Source organism: Zeugodacus cucurbitae, chromosome 4, assembly GCF_028554725.1.
Source record: "Zeugodacus cucurbitae isolate PBARC_wt_2022May chromosome 4, idZeuCucr1.2, whole genome shotgun sequence".
Taxonomy (NCBI): domain Eukaryota; kingdom Metazoa; phylum Arthropoda; class Insecta; order Diptera; family Tephritidae; genus Zeugodacus; species Zeugodacus cucurbitae.
The window spans coordinates 54,408,326-54,426,767 of NC_071669.1; the positions used below are offsets into that span (position 1 = coordinate 54,408,326).

The 18,442-nt window shown below is 34.2% G+C and overlaps 2 protein-coding genes across 11 annotated transcripts; one reads left to right on the top strand and one right to left on the bottom strand.

Moving 5' to 3' along the window:
- Window positions 1-279: 279 nt before the first annotated feature.
- Window positions 280-5,448, bottom strand: LOC105211029 (uncharacterized). 9 transcript variants are annotated; one of them, XM_029039501.2, is made up of 4 exons: window positions 5,303-5,448; window positions 4,752-4,874; window positions 990-1,301; window positions 280-925 (listed from the first exon to the last, which is right to left on the bottom strand). In XM_029039501.2, the coding sequence occupies exons 2-4, from the start codon at window positions 4,767-4,769 to the stop codon at window positions 602-604; spliced, it is 654 nt and encodes a 217-aa protein (XP_028895334.1). In that variant the 5' UTR covers window positions 4,770-4,874; window positions 5,303-5,448; the 3' UTR covers window positions 280-601. The 9 variants fall into 9 exon arrangements, with proteins under 9 accessions (XP_028895334.1, XP_054086041.1, XP_011180577.1 ...); XM_054230066.1 differs by having other exon boundaries at window positions 4,752-4,882; window positions 5,306-5,428; XM_011182275.3 differs by lacking the exon at window positions 5,303-5,448 and adding an exon at window positions 5,176-5,288.
- A 5,145-nt stretch (window positions 5,449-10,593) lies between these two features.
- LOC105211028 (proton-coupled amino acid transporter-like protein CG1139) lies at window positions 10,594-17,980 on the top strand. Of its 2 annotated transcripts, none has more exons than XM_029039499.2 (9): window positions 10,594-11,059; window positions 13,393-13,515; window positions 13,586-13,736; window positions 13,898-14,019; window positions 16,068-16,294; window positions 16,360-16,490; window positions 16,564-16,742; window positions 17,291-17,466; window positions 17,633-17,980. In XM_029039499.2, the coding sequence occupies exons 1-9, from the start codon at window positions 11,055-11,057 to the stop codon at window positions 17,884-17,886; spliced, it is 1,368 nt and encodes a 455-aa protein (XP_028895332.1). In that variant the 5' UTR covers window positions 10,594-11,054; the 3' UTR covers window positions 17,887-17,980. The 2 variants fall into 2 exon arrangements, with proteins under 2 accessions (XP_028895332.1, XP_011180573.1); XM_011182271.3 differs by having other exon boundaries at window positions 13,396-13,515.
- The last annotated feature ends 462 nt before the right edge of the window (window positions 17,981-18,442 follow it).

Below are 18,442 nucleotides of genomic sequence, written 5' to 3' on the forward strand. Positions count from 1 at the left end.
AAATATCTTATGAGCATATAATCTTAGATATAATGTATGTAGGTGATGAAAATGAGTGAAATCGGTTCAGTAATTAACTCAGCCTATATACTGTATATGATAATTTTCGTTTTTCTATTGGACTTTATACCGAATATATGGTCAAATTGTGTGTTATCTTAATAAAAATATGGCAATAAATTGCGAGTATAAAATGATCGGTTGCACCCGAACTTAGCCTTTCCTTACTTGTTTAAAATTATTTTTGGTCGCAATAAATCATTAATATGCTTTAATATATCCTTTTCAATGAAATTATCGATTTATTTAATAAAGTGTAGTATAAATAATAAAATTATATAGAGATGTGGCAAGTAAATTGCTTTCATTTAGCTGTCAAGGAGTATTGATATCTCATATGAATATGGTCTTATTGTTTTTGTAAAACGGTTAAATAGAATCAATTTCAGAAATTCATAAATTTCAATATAATTAATCCTTTATATAAATTATGATCTCTCGATGCCTTTCCGTAAATTTTTCAAAATTTAGCACCGACTTTCCGAAAGCATTTCACTTGCTACGTCTAACGGCATCATACGCTGAAGTCCAGCACACATATCTAGGTTATAACTTTGCTCATATCTTTTAAAGTTTTCGATTGTTTAGCCGCTTGTAGCATTTGCTTATTCAACGCTTGGAAAATTTCGATTTTCTTCATTTCATTCTCACTGCGACAAATCGCACAAAATTGTGACGTCAGCAAATGCAGTGGACTGCGAAAGTAATATATTTTACTAGTGTTCAATGAGTTTTTCTTATGTACCCAACAGTGTAGAAACCCCTCGATCACAAGCAATATAAAACATAAGCCAATGGAGAAGCAAAATAAGGTCGGTATAAGAAATATTTGATAAGTCTCCTTTTGATAGCCAAAAATGATATCCTGTGAATGAAATGTGTGCTTTAGTGTTAAGGTGTTGATGCTGTTGTTGCTAAATTGAACATACATTTTTCACACCGTCCATTTTGATGAAATCCTCTTTCTTATACGATTGTCGAGACTGCTCTTCCGTTGCATTATCTGTAGTTGTGGCGGTTGTTGTGCTTTCGCCATTGTAAATGGCTGTCTCCACCTCCTCCGCTTCTTTGTCGTTAGCGTCACACAGATACCGCTTCGGTATTTGAAAATTATTATGCTTCACATAGCGCACCTTTACTTCTGTGCCATTTAAAGGTTCACCAGTTTCCAAGTCCAAAACTTGTTGTCTTATATCGGTCAAATCGCGATGTATATAATGCAGTTCACCTGTCTCCGAGTTCTATAAATGAATTATAAATTATATAGATGACTGAATTCTGGTTGTTCAAGATCAATAGCGGTCCAAATTTTAACTAGTGATGATTTTTCATGAGATGTATCTGAGATGAGAATGCTTTAAAGAAATGCTGGAGGTTTCTTATTAGTTTTCGGATCCTGTTTCGATGAGGAACGGTATTTATTGTCTTGAGTGTCTCCTTAAGTCTACACCATAATTTTCGAAGTTTCTAAATTAGGTTTTTGAAAAAGAAGTGTTTTTACTTCGGATTTTCCATTTTGCAATTCCAAGCTCAATTTAGCTGACCTTAGATTACATATGACAGATATATCTAGATACATTGTATATGTCAATTTGGAGGTCTTCAAATTCGGATCAATCTCATAAATTCGCATAATCTCAAGGTAAATGGAGGGTTACCTTGAGATTATGCTCGTCAGAGAATACTGCTTCGTCTTTTTTGAGAGTATACATATATCATTTATAGAAGTGATCAATTTCATACCGCAGATCCCGAATAAAAGACGAGACGTCAAACCATTCCATTACATGTACACTTTGTAAACCTTAATTATTGTAATAGAGTGTCTGAAATTTGCTGTAACACCTAGTGTCTGTAGTGGTCTGTAACTATTTTACAATCAAACATTGTTATAATTGCCCTCATGAGATATGTTTTCAAATACTTAACACTCATCAAGGTGATCGTATGAACTCATTTAATAGATAAGTTGCGACAAAATAGATATTTTATTTCTAGATAAGAATATTTGTATAGCTTCCTCTTTGGTGTCGTAATCACTCAACAGTTATCACACATTTGAAATATGTACAATGTATGCTTAGTGGATGATACTATCTCTGAGGAAGATGAAACGAAGGGACGTACATTAGATGTGTGTCTGTGTTTAATGGAATAATTTTATTAACTCGATTAATTGCAAATATGTTAGGATCATATTGGCGAACAAGGTCATTCAGTATTTTTATACTTTCGCAACAAAGTTGCTGAAGAGAGAGTATTATAGTTTTGTTCACATAACGGTTGTTTGTGTCACCCAGAAATAAAAGAGTTAGATTTTGGGTTATATATATCAAAATGATCAGGCGGACGAGACGAGTTGAAATCCGGATGTCTGTCCGTCCGTCTGTCTGTTCGTCTATGCAAGCTATAACTTGCGTAAAAATTAAGATATCTTGACGAAACTTGCCACTAATATTCCTTGGTAAATGAGCAAAATCGGACCATTGCCACGCCCACAAAATGGCGAAAACCAAAAACACATAAAGTGTCATAACTAAGCCATAAATGAAATGTTATAAAAATAAAATTTGGAATAAAGGATCGCACTAGGAAGGGACACATTTGGGTGTATTTTTTTTGGGGAAGTGGGCGCGGTCCCGCCCACAAATCGGTTATTTATATTTAACTTGCAAACTAATAGAGCTATATAAACAAAACTTTCTGCAGTCGGTTCTCTTACGCACCCCACCGCACACCATAAAAACAGTTGAAATCGGATAATAACCACGCCACGCCCCATAAAAAGGTTAGGTTGAAAATTACTAAAAGTGGGTTAACTCACTAACGAAAAAAATCAGAAACACTAAATTTCACAGAAATAATAGCAGAAGGGACCTGCACTCAGATTTTTTTACAAAATGGAAAATGGGCGTGGCATCGCCCACTTATGGGTCAAAAACCATATCTCAGGAACTACTCGACCGATTTTAATGAAATTCGGTACATAACACTTTCCTGATACCATGATGATATGGGTGAAATATGGGCGAATATGTTTCACAACCACGACTATTTTCCTTATCACTCAATTTTGAATTCCATCTGATTCCTTCACTTTATAATGTAAACATAAGGAACCAATAATAGATAGCGAAATAAAACTTCACACTAATTTTGCATATCATAACTAACTTCAATTGTGAAAAAATTGTCGAAAATGGAATATAACTTTTCAAGGCCCCAGATATCGAACATGTGGAACTCCGCGCCTAAAGGCAAATTTTAACTGAAAATATGGGTAAATCTCTTAGATAATTTAATGTAATTCAGTAATAAAATTGTTTTCTTCTAATAGTGTGTCTCTGTTCCAAAAATTATTAAAATCGAGACACAACATCTCCTAGCTCCCATAAGCCTAATTATAGGTTTTTCAAAAATACGGTGGGCTTTATTCCGCATATATGTATGTATTGGTTAATATGTGAGATATCTTAGCAAAATTAAGTGAGCGTATAGTCTTGGATATAGTGTACCTTGCTGGTGAAAATAAATGTAATCGGTTCAGGATTTACCTCAGTCCCCATATACTATTTATGACGATTTTCGTTATTCTATCAAACTTTATGCCGAATTTATGGGCATATTTGTATGTTATCTTAATAAAACTTCTTCAATTGCGAGAGTATAAAATGTTCGGTTACACTCGAAATTAACAACTTAACTTAACTCCTTACTTGTTAATATTATGGATGTGTTGTCTCTTTGGATTTTGTCAATTTCGAACAATAGTCGAGTGTGCTGACATTAAAAACTGCTCAAAAAATCCTAAAGACGATTGCTTAAAATGTAACGTTATTGGGATAGTAAGTTGAAGAAAAAGTATCCGGTCCATATGGACATATGCTCCAGTGGAAGATATAGGAAATGACGTCAATCTGGTCCAATGTCATCTTACTATCATAACTTTGTTATTGATTATGAATCTTGGAGTCTACAACTTCGTCAAGATAATTTGATATCTTTCATCTCAAAACAGACATTATTTTCGAAAACTTTTTGATCCAAAAAGTCAAAATTAAGTGCAGAACTTCATTAAGTACCGTTTTAGTCGTGTGAGTTTAGCGAGTGTTACTCGTAGGTCCAAGACCTCATACAAAAATATTGTTTAAGAGAAAAAAAGCTTTTTCGATCAACGTCAAAGTCAAAGCTTTCAGCGTATTTATAAAATTAGAAAGCTTTCCTTCACAAGCTGTCACAGCTGTTCGGATTGAAACTCTACATTTCTAATGCAACAACAAAATGTTCACCACTTCTTGTGAGAGCAGCTCAGAGAAACTCAACTACCACAATTTTTATTTATACTCTTTATATTTAATTGGTTTCGCATGAGTTAATCGGTCAGCGTAAATGCGGTGTCTCTATATGTGGTTATGCGACTTTTATTCACGATATTAACCGCTAATATTTTTTGTGAGTATTTACTTTTATGAAATTCTTTTTTCTAGGGTATTCTGTCACAGCTTTTGGAGAAATTCTTTTTACACACTTTTTACACATTTTTGTTGTTATTATAATTTTTAATTTTTTTCGCAGACTCTTCTCATGCGTTTAATTTATCAACAAATGTGTATGTTAAATGTGATTAATTTTGAAGTAAATTGTGTAAATAAAAGTCGGTCCGGTCGGCTGCGTCTTAATATATTATTTACCTGTATGGAGTACACCATTTTCGTGTCTTATCTCTTTTAAGTTTTTTTCCGTTGTTGTGTGTTGTTGTTGTTTTTTTTTTTAGATTTTTGATTTCTTCACGACAAGCCGCTTCAACGTTTCACCTGTTAATTGTACAATACATATAACTATTTATATAATTTATCTCTTATAAATATCTGAACACCTCAACTCATATTTTTCGGCTGATAAGCAAATAAGAGAGTTAATAAAAAAAGAATTTCACCCGAAAATTGCTGTTTTAAATTACATTTTTAAGTATATACATATGTATATATATTTAGTTAAATGCATACGATTTCTTTGAAATTTATTTCGCACACAAATATTACACGTTACTACTAGGGGGAAGGCCAGCAGATAGACTACAGTCGTCAGTAGGCGCAACAATCTCTTTGGATTTACCAAGTTATTGTTGTTGTTTTCTATTATATCTTGTATAAAATGTTACTCTTTCTCCATTTCTTTATAAGCGCGAAACCAAAAAAAAAAATTATATATATGCTTGATAAATATAAACAAATGTATGTACGTATCTGATATCCCCGAATTGCCGTTCTCAACTAAAGAACTGTGCTGTTGCGGCGTTACTGTGGTGAAGTTCGCTTTTAGACTGGTTTATTTAACAAAGCTTTACCATCAATTCAATTTATCACTCACTCACTGCTTAATAATAGTACATTTATTCGCTATCTATACATATACATATATGTATGTATGTTTGTATGTATGTACGTGTGTGTGTGTTTATATGTATTTTTATATAACATGCCTTAAATGTTGTAAATACTCGAGCTGTTGAACATTTATTTAATTTCACTGTGTTAGCAATGTTTTTTTGCGAATATTTTCGCTATTATTTCGGGATCCCGATACTTGTTTTGTCGCATTTGTCATAGAAATTCTTGTTATATGTGGCATTTTTTTTTTGTTTTTGCTTTTTTTTAAATTATTACGTATATTAGATTCAAGTACGTGATAATTTTAAATAAAAAACAAAAACAAAAAAAAATAAAAATTTGAAAAATACAAAAAATTAAAAAAATATTAAAAAATAAAAAGAAACAAAAAGGGATTAAATGTCTGCTACGTCCACGTCGTTAATCCTGGGTTACGCTAAATTCTGATAATAATAGTGCATAAATCAATGATTTTTCATCATGTTCTGAGTTGGTTTTTTATTTGTAGCTCATACAAATATTGCTGTTCCAAAATTCCCTTTGGGGGGTAAAAAGGTGATGAAATAAGGAACATTTTAAGATATTTTCAAAAAAATCGAAGGGGGCATAAGTTGTTAAAAATTCCATTTTTTGCTATGAAATATTAATTTTAAAAATTTTTACGATATACAGTTTCAAAGTTTGAGAAATTCTGTACAAAAAAGTCACATGGTGTTTTAAAATCTGTTCATTAGTTTTAAAGTTATGGCGGTTCGAAAATTTTTTTACAAAAAACTTTGGCCCCTTATAATATGACAACCCCGCGTTACACAGACCTAAAACCATATGTTTTATTTTAGGTTTTACATGTACTATAAGATATATAATTGCCAAAGAAAATAAAGAACTTTTTTTTTCAAGTTGCTTTTTTTCCAGAGAATGCCCTATATTTGGAAGATAAAAATATTATAACGTTTAATTTTAAAGATAAATTGATGCATTATACCTTCTTCAGAGGAGACTTCTACGAGCTTTAGGTTAGCTTAGGTTTGTCTGGTAGACCTGCAGGCCACGCATAGACCAGTTATGGTCCTTAGCGATATCAGATGGAGTGCCTTCACGTAATCTCTGAGTAGTAGTCAAATTTGCCTCGATGCCTGCGCTTGACTTGAATTTTAATAGTTTATGAGGCTTCACTAACGATATCTTCTCCAACGTATCGTATTCTCGCTAATACAGGACAAACGCACAAGAGATGCTCCTCTGTTTCCTTGGAGTCCTGCTCTTGAAACTTCCTGCATTCCTCCCGATATGACAGCACCATCATATAGGCGTGTGCCGCTACTAGAATGTGACCAGTAAGTAAGCATTTCAACCATGGTCGTACAGCCCTTTCATCGAGTACCAGTAGGAACCTTGTATATTTCCGATCTTTGCGAATGATCTTAGCGGGCTTATAACCCGGTAGACCCTTCCAGCGTGCTTTGAACATTATTATCAAGTTCCTGTCTAGATCATCATAAAGGCAGTGCACGGGTTTACCGATGTCTATCATGTTTTTGGGTGACAGCCGTACACCACTCTTGGCAATCCCGTCAACGATTTTGTGGTCCTCGATGTCTTTATGGCCTGGCACCCAGTAGAAGTGTAACCGCATATTCCTGGTGACATCCTCAATTGCTGCCCTGCTACTCAAAATACTTTTGGCCGATATTCGAAACGAGGTTATTGCCTTAATTGCTGCTTGGCTGTCTACATAGACGTTAACTTTAGAGTATCGAGTTGGTGCGTTGGCGGCTAGCTCAGCAGCTCTCACAATAGAAAAGAACTCTGATTGACATACATATACTGCAGTGATTCGGCAATTTGAACGGCTGTTTTATGCCTAACTCCGGACACTATATCCCAGCACCAACTCCATCACCATTATAGAGCCATTCTACGTGCTTCAATCACATTTTCCCTGTTTTTATGGAATTATTTCAGAGTTTTAGAACCATTCTAAGAGCTTTAATGACATTTTCACTATTTTCTATTGAATTTTTTCAGAGTCAATACAAATTTTAAATCATTTAATATTTAGTCCTGCTAGCTTAAAAAATTCATCCATCGTTAGGAACTCCAGAATGTAATGCATTGACAAGATCGTAACCTTATTGGACCAAATTAATCATGGTGATGGCTTTGCTTCGATGTAATGTCGTACCTCACTGGAAGAGCAGTTCGTTTTCGACGATTGGGATCGTTCTTTGTGATATGCTGTATCGTAAGGGCCCAAAAACTCTGCATTGTAAAACTCTGAGATCATCTCGCTCTTCTCGAGATAGTCGATGTAGATCATACTTTGTGATTTCCAAAAAACGGTCATCATCTTTCGGCAGTTAGAACAATTTTCGAATACTTCGGAACAGGTTTATAGACTGTTTTATATTCATTGATGTGTACTAGTGTCTCCATGTTTCGTCAACGGTCATTAAACGGCGGGGATCTTTTGAAGTGTCTACTGAAGGTAGCTGACCTTTCACACAGTCAATCGACGGTCTGTCAATACGAGATCGTGGATTTTTGGCATATTATACTCCATGAATATAGAAGAACTTTGTCTCACTGGTCAGCCTTATTACTAAAATAACTCATATGTACCATACATCAGTCCCGATCCAACTAAAATTGGTTCAAATTTAACGGGTTCTTCATATTTGTTATCAATTGTTGCAGTTCGCCAAAAAGATAAGCTTGTATATAGTACATATTATACATACTATACATGAGCATGCTCGTTTTCTCTAGCATATCATGAAATTATTATCAAAATAATGCTATGAGATTGTGATTTTCATATATGTACAATACATACGAATACGAATGTACGCACTGAGTCACGAAATTGCGAGCGTGTTTGTGTTATCTAACTTTTACTAATATTCGAAGTTTGTATGGCGCCGAGCGAAATTTAAGTAATCTTTTGTGTTAAAGTAAGATTAACTAATTTTAAATGCAGATAAGGTGTGTCTAACTAGGCACAGATGAATTGGCAAACGTAATGATTTTACAGTTGTGACGCTAAATCACTCATGAATAACTAAGAAATTACTAGATCACTATGATTTTACACTTTTTTCCATCGAACAATTTTTGATATGCTACTGACCTAGTTGCATTACCCCACGGTAACCGTATGTTTTAATGACTTATCTTTTATTGTTTCCTTAACTATTTCAACGCTTTATGGAAAATAAAAATAAACAGTTATAAATAAAGAGGGCATTGACTTCGTTTTTCTGTTATTCTCAAATAAAACTATCGATAGATCGTCATCATTGCTGTGCCATCTAACAGTTGTCGATAAAAATCGATAAACGGTATATATTTCAATTTACTGTTAGTTGCTATAATACCATATATTATAAGATGATCTTTAAGAGTCTACAACCATTAACGCCGTCATATGTTTATCCTTCGGCAAATACCATTATTCGACTAATACCAAAACCGAATGCAAAGTAGAAATTTGGATTTTATTCGAAACATAAAAACATAAAAACATCACCCTTTAAGAAGTTCTAACCCCTATATATGCCATATATCTAAATATTTATAGCTTTTAAAGAGAGATAAAGGGAGAGAGAGCTGGTTTTCAAAGTACCTTTTTGGTAAAATATAAAAATCTCAGTGTATCCAAAGATTTTAAACTTTCTTGCGAATTTGAGAACGGGTTTGGATCTTCTGTAGGTTTCCGAACTTCATCAGTAGCCTTTGTGATTCTTTGATTTACGAAAACTTCCAACATTGTTTTCCTACATTGGACTCATACTCCGAAGTTCGCGAACAGTGGGCCTGTTATCACCAAGGGTACGAGGCTCGGCTTTCTTGCAACAAGTTCAACTTGCGCTTGCTTTCCTGACCAGTTTTAAATATAAAAATAATGACATATTTCAAACATGTCGTCAAATAATCTCAGTCCGATTTTTCGTGAGCCATTTACAGGTGGTTCAAAAACGGCTACACGGAGGGTAATATGACAAAAGTCCACAATTTCGTTTCGTCGTTTGAAGGTGTGCGAGATAGCTGAGGCAGTATGAATCTTTAAAGAACGGAAAGATAAGAAACCGGAAAGATTACTACTGTTTTCTTGGATTCTCAAAGTGTGATATATAACGACCACCTAGAGAAAAAAAAGCTCGGGCTCGGCCGTCGCCTCAACCAAATTAGTGAAATTATTGTATTGTGACTTCATTTTGTTTTCAAACTTGAAAGAGTCACCCGCCGGGTAGAAATTTCGTGTCGAACTAGAAGGCTCAGTTTGTAGACATCCAGAAATGAGACTTTTTCAGACGCGGTAAAGAAGTTGGAGCTTTGCTTATAAAAATGTTACCAATAACATTTAGGGGGTTTTATATGTTGAAGTCGGTCAAAAAATCAAAATTTTTTGTATTCTTTTATCTTAAAGTACACGTTCTTAAGAATGTTTTCTCAAATTTTTATAGAGATTTAAGCGGTAGAAGCGAAGTTATAGCGTTTTGCATCTTGCATCTCCGCTACACTAGACAAAAGTATACTTGACTCTTTAAACGCGATTATCTCGAAATCAAGTTTTTCCGAAAAGTCGTTGCGGTGACTTGGATTGCCGAAAGAGTTTTCAACCGATTTCATAGCATGAAGAAAATAGCATTTTTGAGAAAATCGTCCCCTTTTGCAGAAAAAAAGAACACCACAAATCCCCATCCTAACGAAATTTGTTTGGTTTTATGCTTTCAGTTGAGCTGTACTAGGCAAGACATACATATATACATAGAAATGTATATCCAGAATTCAATAAAAATATGGCTACATAGATCTAATCTTTACCTTTTATAAAATACTTATCCAACAACCCTTGTTTACTAATTAAGAATTGAAGTACCAACGTGTGTATTTGTCTACCCTGTACCACTAGTCCTACCACATAATACTTGGCAGTTAATAAAATACTCTCAAAAGTAAAAGCCTCCTCTTGATATGAGCTTCCATGCGTAATAAGCGAGATAACCGAAAGAGTTTTCTTATCAAAACCACTAGAAATCGTAGCAAGTTCCTGCTACACTGTAAATATCGCCAAATTAAGTCCATTTTGCACTGTCGGTCATATATAGTTTATGGTGGCAATAATATAAGTTATCTAGTCATATATGGGAGTGCGAAGTATCTGAACTATCGTCTAAGATTATATGTCTTAAAAAATAAAATGTAGTTAACTCTCTATGCAGGCGGGAGGTCGTAAATTCGTTCACTGGCATCAATCACAACTAAAATTCGCAATCAGAAAAGCTTTACGTCTCAGTATCAAGTGTCGGGTTTAACTACATCCAGCGCTTGGCTAGAAATGCTAAATTTTAAATTTGTTCAGTTTCTCTAAGGATACATTTCGTTTAATACAATATCGGACCCTTGAGAAAGTCGTGATAAAATTATGAATATATGTTTAAAGAAATAATTAAAAAAGTTATAAAAAAGTCAATCGTGTGTTATAAAGCTTTCACCGAAGTGTTTTAACGAACTTTTATAATTCGCTCTCACCAAAAACGATTATTTAATAGTAAAAAAATTCTTGGATAAGACCGTTATATAATTATTTTTGTTAAAAAAATGAAGTGAGTTGATAAAATTCGAAGAATTTCGGGAAAGTATATTAGTTTTGACACAGATTAATTTGAATAATTTGATCTATGAGAACCTTCTAAGTAGTCGGTAGTCAAAATTTGGAATGATACACGTCCTGTTCGTTTTGAGACTAATCACTTAAATCAAAATCATCTAAGAAACCTCTAAAAATCTAACAAAAAATTTAATTGAAAGTCTTTCAGTTAAAATCTTCTATGATATTTATACTCAACAAAGTTGCTACGAGAGTATAATAGTTTCCTTCACATAACGAAAACCAAACGAGTTAGATATGGAGTTCTAAAGGGTGATTTTTTAAGAGCTTGATAACTTTTTAAAAAAAAAAAACGCATAAAATTTGCAAAATCTCATCGGTTCTTTATTTGAAACGTTAGATTGGTTACATTTACTTTTTGAAGATAATTTCATTTAAATGTTGACCGCGGCTGCGTCTTAGGTGGTCCATTCGGAAAGTCCAATTTTGGGCAACTTTTTCGAGCATTTCGGCCGGAATAGCCCGAATTTCTTCGGAAATGTTGTCTTCCAAAGCTGGAATAGTTGCTGGCTTATTTCTGTAGACTTTAGACTTGACGTAGCCCCACAAAAAATAGTCTAAAGGCGTTAAATCGCATGATCTTGGTGGCCAACTTACGGGTCCATTTCTTGAGATGAATTGTTCTCCGAAGTTTTCCCTCAAAATGGCCATAGAATCGCGAGCTGTGTGGCATGTAGCGCCATCTTGTTGAAACCACATGTCAACCAAGTTCAGTTCTTCCATTTTTGGCAACAAAAAGTTTGTTAGCATCGAACGATAGCGATCGCCATTCACCGTAACGTTGCGTCCAACAGCATCTTTGAAAAAATACGGTCCAATGATTCCACCAGCGTACAAACCACACCAAACAGTGCATTTTTCGGGATGCATGGGCAGTTCTTGAACGGCTTCTGGTTGCTCTTCACCCCAAATGCGGCAATTTTGCTTATTTACGTAGCCATTCAACCAGAAATGAGCCTCATCGCTGAACAAAATTTGTCGATAAAAAAGCGCGAAACACATTTCGAACCGAACACTGATTTTGGTAATAAAATTCAATGATTTGCAAGCGTTGCTCGTTAGTAAGTCTATTCATGATGAAATGTCAAAGCATACTGAGCATCTTTCTCTTTGACACCATGTCTGAAATCCCACGTGATCTGTCAAATACTAATGCATGAAAATCCTAACCTCAAAAAAATCACCCGTTATATACCAAAGTGATTAGAGTGACGAGTGGAGTTCAAATCGAATCTGTTCGTCTGTCCGTCCGTCCGTCCGACTGCGCTAGCTGTAACGATGTAACGATGGATGTTAATTTTTTTGGGGAAGTGGGCGTGACCCCACCGCCTACTAATTTTTTTGTACATATCTCGTAAACTACTAAAGCTGTATCAACCAAACTATCTAGAGTCGTTTCTTTTAGATACTACCTTATATAGTCCAAAAATGGAGGAAATCGGAATCTAATCGGAAATTATAACCACGCTCACCTCCCATACAAAGGTTATGTTAGAAATTACTAAAAATATTTTAATTCAGTAAGGAAAAACACCAAAAACCTTAAATTTCATTTTAAAAAAGGTACAGAAGGACTGCACTCAAATTGGTATACAAAATTTTAAATGGGTGTGGCTCCGCCCACTTATGGGTCAAAAATCATATCTCCGAAACTACTCGACCGATTTCAATGAAACTTGGTTTGTAATAGTTCCCTTACCTCCCAATGATATGTTGTGAAAATAGTCCAAATCGGTTCACAATCACGCCTGCTTCATATATACCAGAACTTTGAAGTTGATCTGAATCGTTTACTTTGCAATATATAAAGTAAGCACTAATGAAGATATTGGAACAGAACATTGCATAAATACTGCATTTATAGTGTGGCAGAGCCCTTCTAAAAAAAACGAAATCGGACCAATAAGTTTTTAAGGCCCCATATATCGAACATGAGGACCTCAGTGCTTCTAATTTTTTTTACCGAAAATATAGAAATGTCTCTCGGATATTTTGAAGAAATTCAGAAGGCATATTTTTCTTCTAATAATATGTCTCCGTGCCAAAAATTATTGAAATCGGCTCACAACTTAATCTAGCTCCCATATACCTAATATTAGGGTTTCCAACTTTCAATGGACTTTATACCATATATATGACGAATATATGGGTCAAATTTTGTGTTATCTTAATAAAACTATATCAATAAATTCCGAGAGTGAAAAATGTTCGGTTACACCCGAACTTAGTCCTGCCTTACTTGTTTTCTTTAAAAATTATTTCTCCAAGTAGTGCAGAATCACATCATAATGGCTTACCAAAAGCGAAGGAAGCAACAAATGGACACAAAGCAGTTAGTCCTGAGGACGATTATGATCCGCATCTACATCGCAATGTACAGAATCCCACCACGTAAGTGAATTTTTCTAGATTTCTAGACACAGAAGTGGTTATTATTTTTAATATCGAAATCTTTCAATAGAACTCTGCAAACATTTGCGCATTTTCTGAAGGCCTCAATAGGTTCGGGAGTATTAGCTATGCCCAGTGCTTTCGCAAATGCTGGTTATGTGGCTGGACCCATACTAACGTTGATCATTGGCGGCATTGCAGTGCACTGTCTGCATATATTGGTAAGTCGAATATCAAATCTTAAAGGAATATAAATTCTTCGGCGAAATTAATCTTATAGGTTATAGAATTTTGTCTAAATAACTATACAATATTCCCCTGAAGATTTTTATTTTTTTCTCAATCTTTAATTAATGCGATTCTATTTTCATCATTCTCACAGATAAACTCCATGTATGAGCTGTGCAAGCGTAAGCGTGTACCATATCTAACATTTTCCGAGGCTATGACAATTGGTTTGCATGAAGGCCCACCTATTTTCAAATGTGTCTTACCAATAGCAACGTATGTATGTATGTTTTTAAATTATTTGTGGAATATGACAAAATCTGAAAAAAAAAACTCGGTCAGTTATATCTTATAATAGTCTAAACGTGTGCGAACGAGTGCTATTCTTTACCTTACAGCATTAAAATCTAAGACCTGGATTATTTTATTTGAGCTTTTCTCGTAGTACACATTTTAATTATCGTTTTATCAGAAAATCTTGTGAGTTTAGTGATTTTAGGCATTACACTATATGGCAAATCGACTTTTTTCTGGTTATTGGACCAAACTATTTTTTGTTCAGGAGATTGAGTCATAAAAATAAAAAGTGTTTTTTCCGATTTAGCCTCCAAAATAGAAATATTTGAATTCGAAGTTCGAAAAATATACTTAAAAAATATTCTTAATTACAGAATATAGCTACGATATTAAAAAATTCAAAATATGTATATAATCTACATTTTCCTTTTTATTTCTTAATCAATGGTGTATAAAACTTTTCGGTGAAGCAGACAGTTGCTATGACAGATCAAAGTTTGATCTTTAAAAAATTAAAAAAAAAAAAATATTTCGAAAAATGTTGGATCGCGTAAACATTTCCGAGGTTTCATTTTCGAAATAATAAATTTTAGGTTCTAAGTGCGTGGTTCGAAAAGGGCTCCGCTAATTTATGAGTATTTTCAATCTGATTAGTACCTTGTATTTGATTTTGTTCCTCATAGTCGGTACCTTATGAAATCCTTTGTATGGTTCCAGATCTAGGAATGAACAAATATTTAAAATAATCTGCCATGCCAATTTCATAGAAGGCAAAGAAAAACTTGCGTTTTACGAAGTCGCCAACTTATATAGCACCCAGTTTTATCAAATTTTATAAGGAAAGACTCTCTGCTACATATCGATGGCTTAATATAGAAAAGGGGTATCTACACTTTTCGTTACTTTTCAGGAGAAGGAAAAAACTGAATAAAATCTTAAAAACTGAAGATGCAAAAAACATTTCAATTGTGGTATGATTTTGTTATTATTTTTAATTTATTTGAAGTTATTTGAGAAAGGGCTTTATGTTGCTATTGTAACTTCGAATGAGTTAGGGTTTTTTTTTATATGACTATAAATCCGTTATTTACGATAATAGCCCACTAATTTTTTAAGGGGAGGAGTATTTGACAGTAGTCTACCAGAATACATTAAAAACGCGATTTCGAAAAAAATGTAGATACGCCTTTTCTATATTAAGCCAACGATATCAATAAAACGGCCTCTTCTGTATACTGTCATACATGGGATTTTGAAACAGAATCCATGATATATCGGTTTTGTGGGTTGACCAGTTCCTATTCCTTTTTAAAGGCAAATTGGCAACTTTGCTTTCATCCGATGTTGCTTTTGTTACAGCGTAAAATAGTCTTACGATATTATATATTGAAGAACTAAACCTAATTGCTCCTTGGTCGGTTAAAAGTCCCGATCCTTTCGGGTTATCCGAGTTTCGATTCGATTATCCGACTCTTGTGATAATTGTCATCCGTTTATATAGTCCTAATTGACAAAGCTGATACTAGATACCTCGAGTTATCACTTCCTAGTTTAAACTTCACCTTAATGTGTGAAGAGGACTCGATGTCATCTTATAAATTCTGGCGCCCACTTTTCGTAAGTTTTTAAGTTTGTGGAAGAAATACTCGCGGAGGCTTATTCATTATCCACTTTCCGGTTGACTGATTATATTTATTTCTTGTTTCCAAAATTTTTCATTGGTTATAAACTAATTCTGAACTTTTTGGAACTATTTTAGACCAATTTTCAATGCTAGAAAAATTAGATCTCTATATTTTTAATAAAATTGACAAGTTTCTGTAAAGTATCAATTAATCTTCCCTGTACCTTTAAAATTTTAGGCACTTCGGCTTGGAGATATTCCCAGAAATTGGTACAAACATCTACCAATTCCACCACTTTTAAGTTTTAACCAACATTTTAAGATATTTTATTATCTGAATTCATTATAAATATATATTTTCTTTATTTTCAACTCTTTTAATTCACTGGTATTCAATATCCAGTCCACTCGTTGACGGTTTTCTCGCCTTCTATCACTTTGGCATCTGTTGTGTGTATGTGGTTTTCATAGCGGAGAGCATCAAGCAGATTGTCGATGAGTATCTGGTGGTTTTGGATGTGCGACTGCATATGTGCATCATATTAATACCGTTATTTCTGCTGTATAGCATCAGAAGTCTGAGAACATTGGCGCCTTTTTCCACGTTTGCCAATTTACTGCTGTTCGTGGGTGAGTGGGAACACAATACATGGAAGAAAATATGGGAATATGTATAACTGTTAATATGTTTACAGGTTTTGGCATTGTGCTTTATTATATTTTCGCGACTTTGCCACCGATTAGCACACGCCAACCATTCCAAGTTATTACCCGATTACCGATTTTCTTTGGCACTGTGCTGTTTGCCATTGAAGCCGTTGGTGTGGTGAGTTACTTATAGTTATATTTAGGAGATTACAGGTAACTTAAAGTATTAACATGTATTTTTTATGACTTAGATTCTAGCTATTGAAGAGAAAATGGAGAAGCCCAAGTCTTATGTTAAGCCCTTCGGCGTATTGAATATTGGCATGACAATTGTGCTGACTTTGTATACCCTATTGGGTTTCTTCGGTTACTGGGAATATGGTGATGATGCTTTGGGCAGCGTGACCTTAAATATACCACAGAAGGCGATGTAAGTGTAAAAAATAATTAAATAAAATAAAGAGGTCTTAAAGATATTGAGATAAGGCTTTTGGATTTGAAAAAATCTTTTTCGTGACGATCGAAGGTAAGGTTGGAAGTCTGGATCTTTTTAAGCTTTTTAAGCTTCATGAAGGCAACCGGTGTTCTGGAAGGTTGCCCTGAAGTGTACAATATAGGATTTCGTAAGATTTCATATGAATAACCGTTCTGGGTTTGGAACAAACTATACTTTAGAAACCGGGGTTCCTAATAAAGCAGAACTTTCAAACTTAAATTCCGTAGAAACCGTAATAACTAGTAAGGTTCCTAGACAAAAGTTTCTTAATCTCAAATAGTTGGATCAAGAAAGTGTTAGATGCATCTGAAGAAATCGAAGAAGACCTATAATATGCTTTGAAGTCATGGCAACCGAAAAGGAACTACCATACACCATTTTCTCTAAAGCAGTCACTATCCATCACATTTTCTTTTAAAAAGTTCAGTCGTCTCACAATTTAAGGACAACTTTCTAACCTCTCCATTACTCTCTCTTCACAGTTTAGCACAAGTTGCAAAGATCATCTTCGCCATAACCACGTGGATTACCTATGCACTGCAAGGCTATGTCACCGCCGATATCATTTGGAATAAATATCTATCGAAGCGCACCAAAGATACATCCAAGCACGTGCTTTATGAGCTTTTGATAAGAGCCGGCATTGTTTTGCTGACGTGTAAGTAATCATAAAGCAATCAGTTTTTCTCCGCTCATTTATAGTCGCATTTCGTATGTATATTATAACCGTATTTAATTGGTCGGACGTTGTAACTTGCAGCGCCATAACTATAAAATTGCATTTAATTGCCGATAATTAAATTTATTATTTTTGCATTTTCCAGTTTGCTTCGCTGTGGCAATACCGGATTTATCGCTCTTTTTATCGCTTGTCGGCTCATTTTGCTTATCTATACTCGGTTTGATCTTCCCCGCCCTGCTGCAGATCTGTGTGCAATACGCCATCGGGTATGGCGTTTGGAAACTGAATTTGTTGAAAAATCTCTTTTTAATTGCATTCGGCATATTTGGTGGCATTATTGGCTCATACGTTAGTGTCGTACAGATTATCGATAACTATAAAACGGGAAGTGCATAAAAATTATTTGAAATTCGAATGGATTGAGCTGGATTAATTTAGAAATTAATTGAATTGTAATTTTAAGTAATAAAGCATTGGTTTAGATCTAAAATGTTTATAGAAAATTTTCTTTTTCTGAAGTTGAACATTAATTGTTCGGGGAAATACCACAATTTTTTTATAAAAAAAAGTCAGAAGGTTGCCATATGTTGAAAATTTTATGAAAATATTTATAATAAGATAAGGAAACAGCACTCGAGAACTGACCCATTAGCTCAGTTACCATGTTTTGAAACACATTTATTGATAGAGTTGCCAGCTGTTTAAAAATCGATGAAATCTTTCCAAATCCAAAGAAGATTAAGAAAGCATCAGAGTTTACATTTTTTTCGAAATTCCAATTCGAACAAATAAGAATTTGAACAAATTATTACAATATGAGTTATACGAGTATATTAAAAGAACTGAAGTAGATTTGCAGCAGAAATTTTTTTCCAGCCGAGTTGCCAACTGTCTTGCTAATTCATTAAATTACTGAAATAGAAGAAATTATACAATATGGGTATCAAACTAA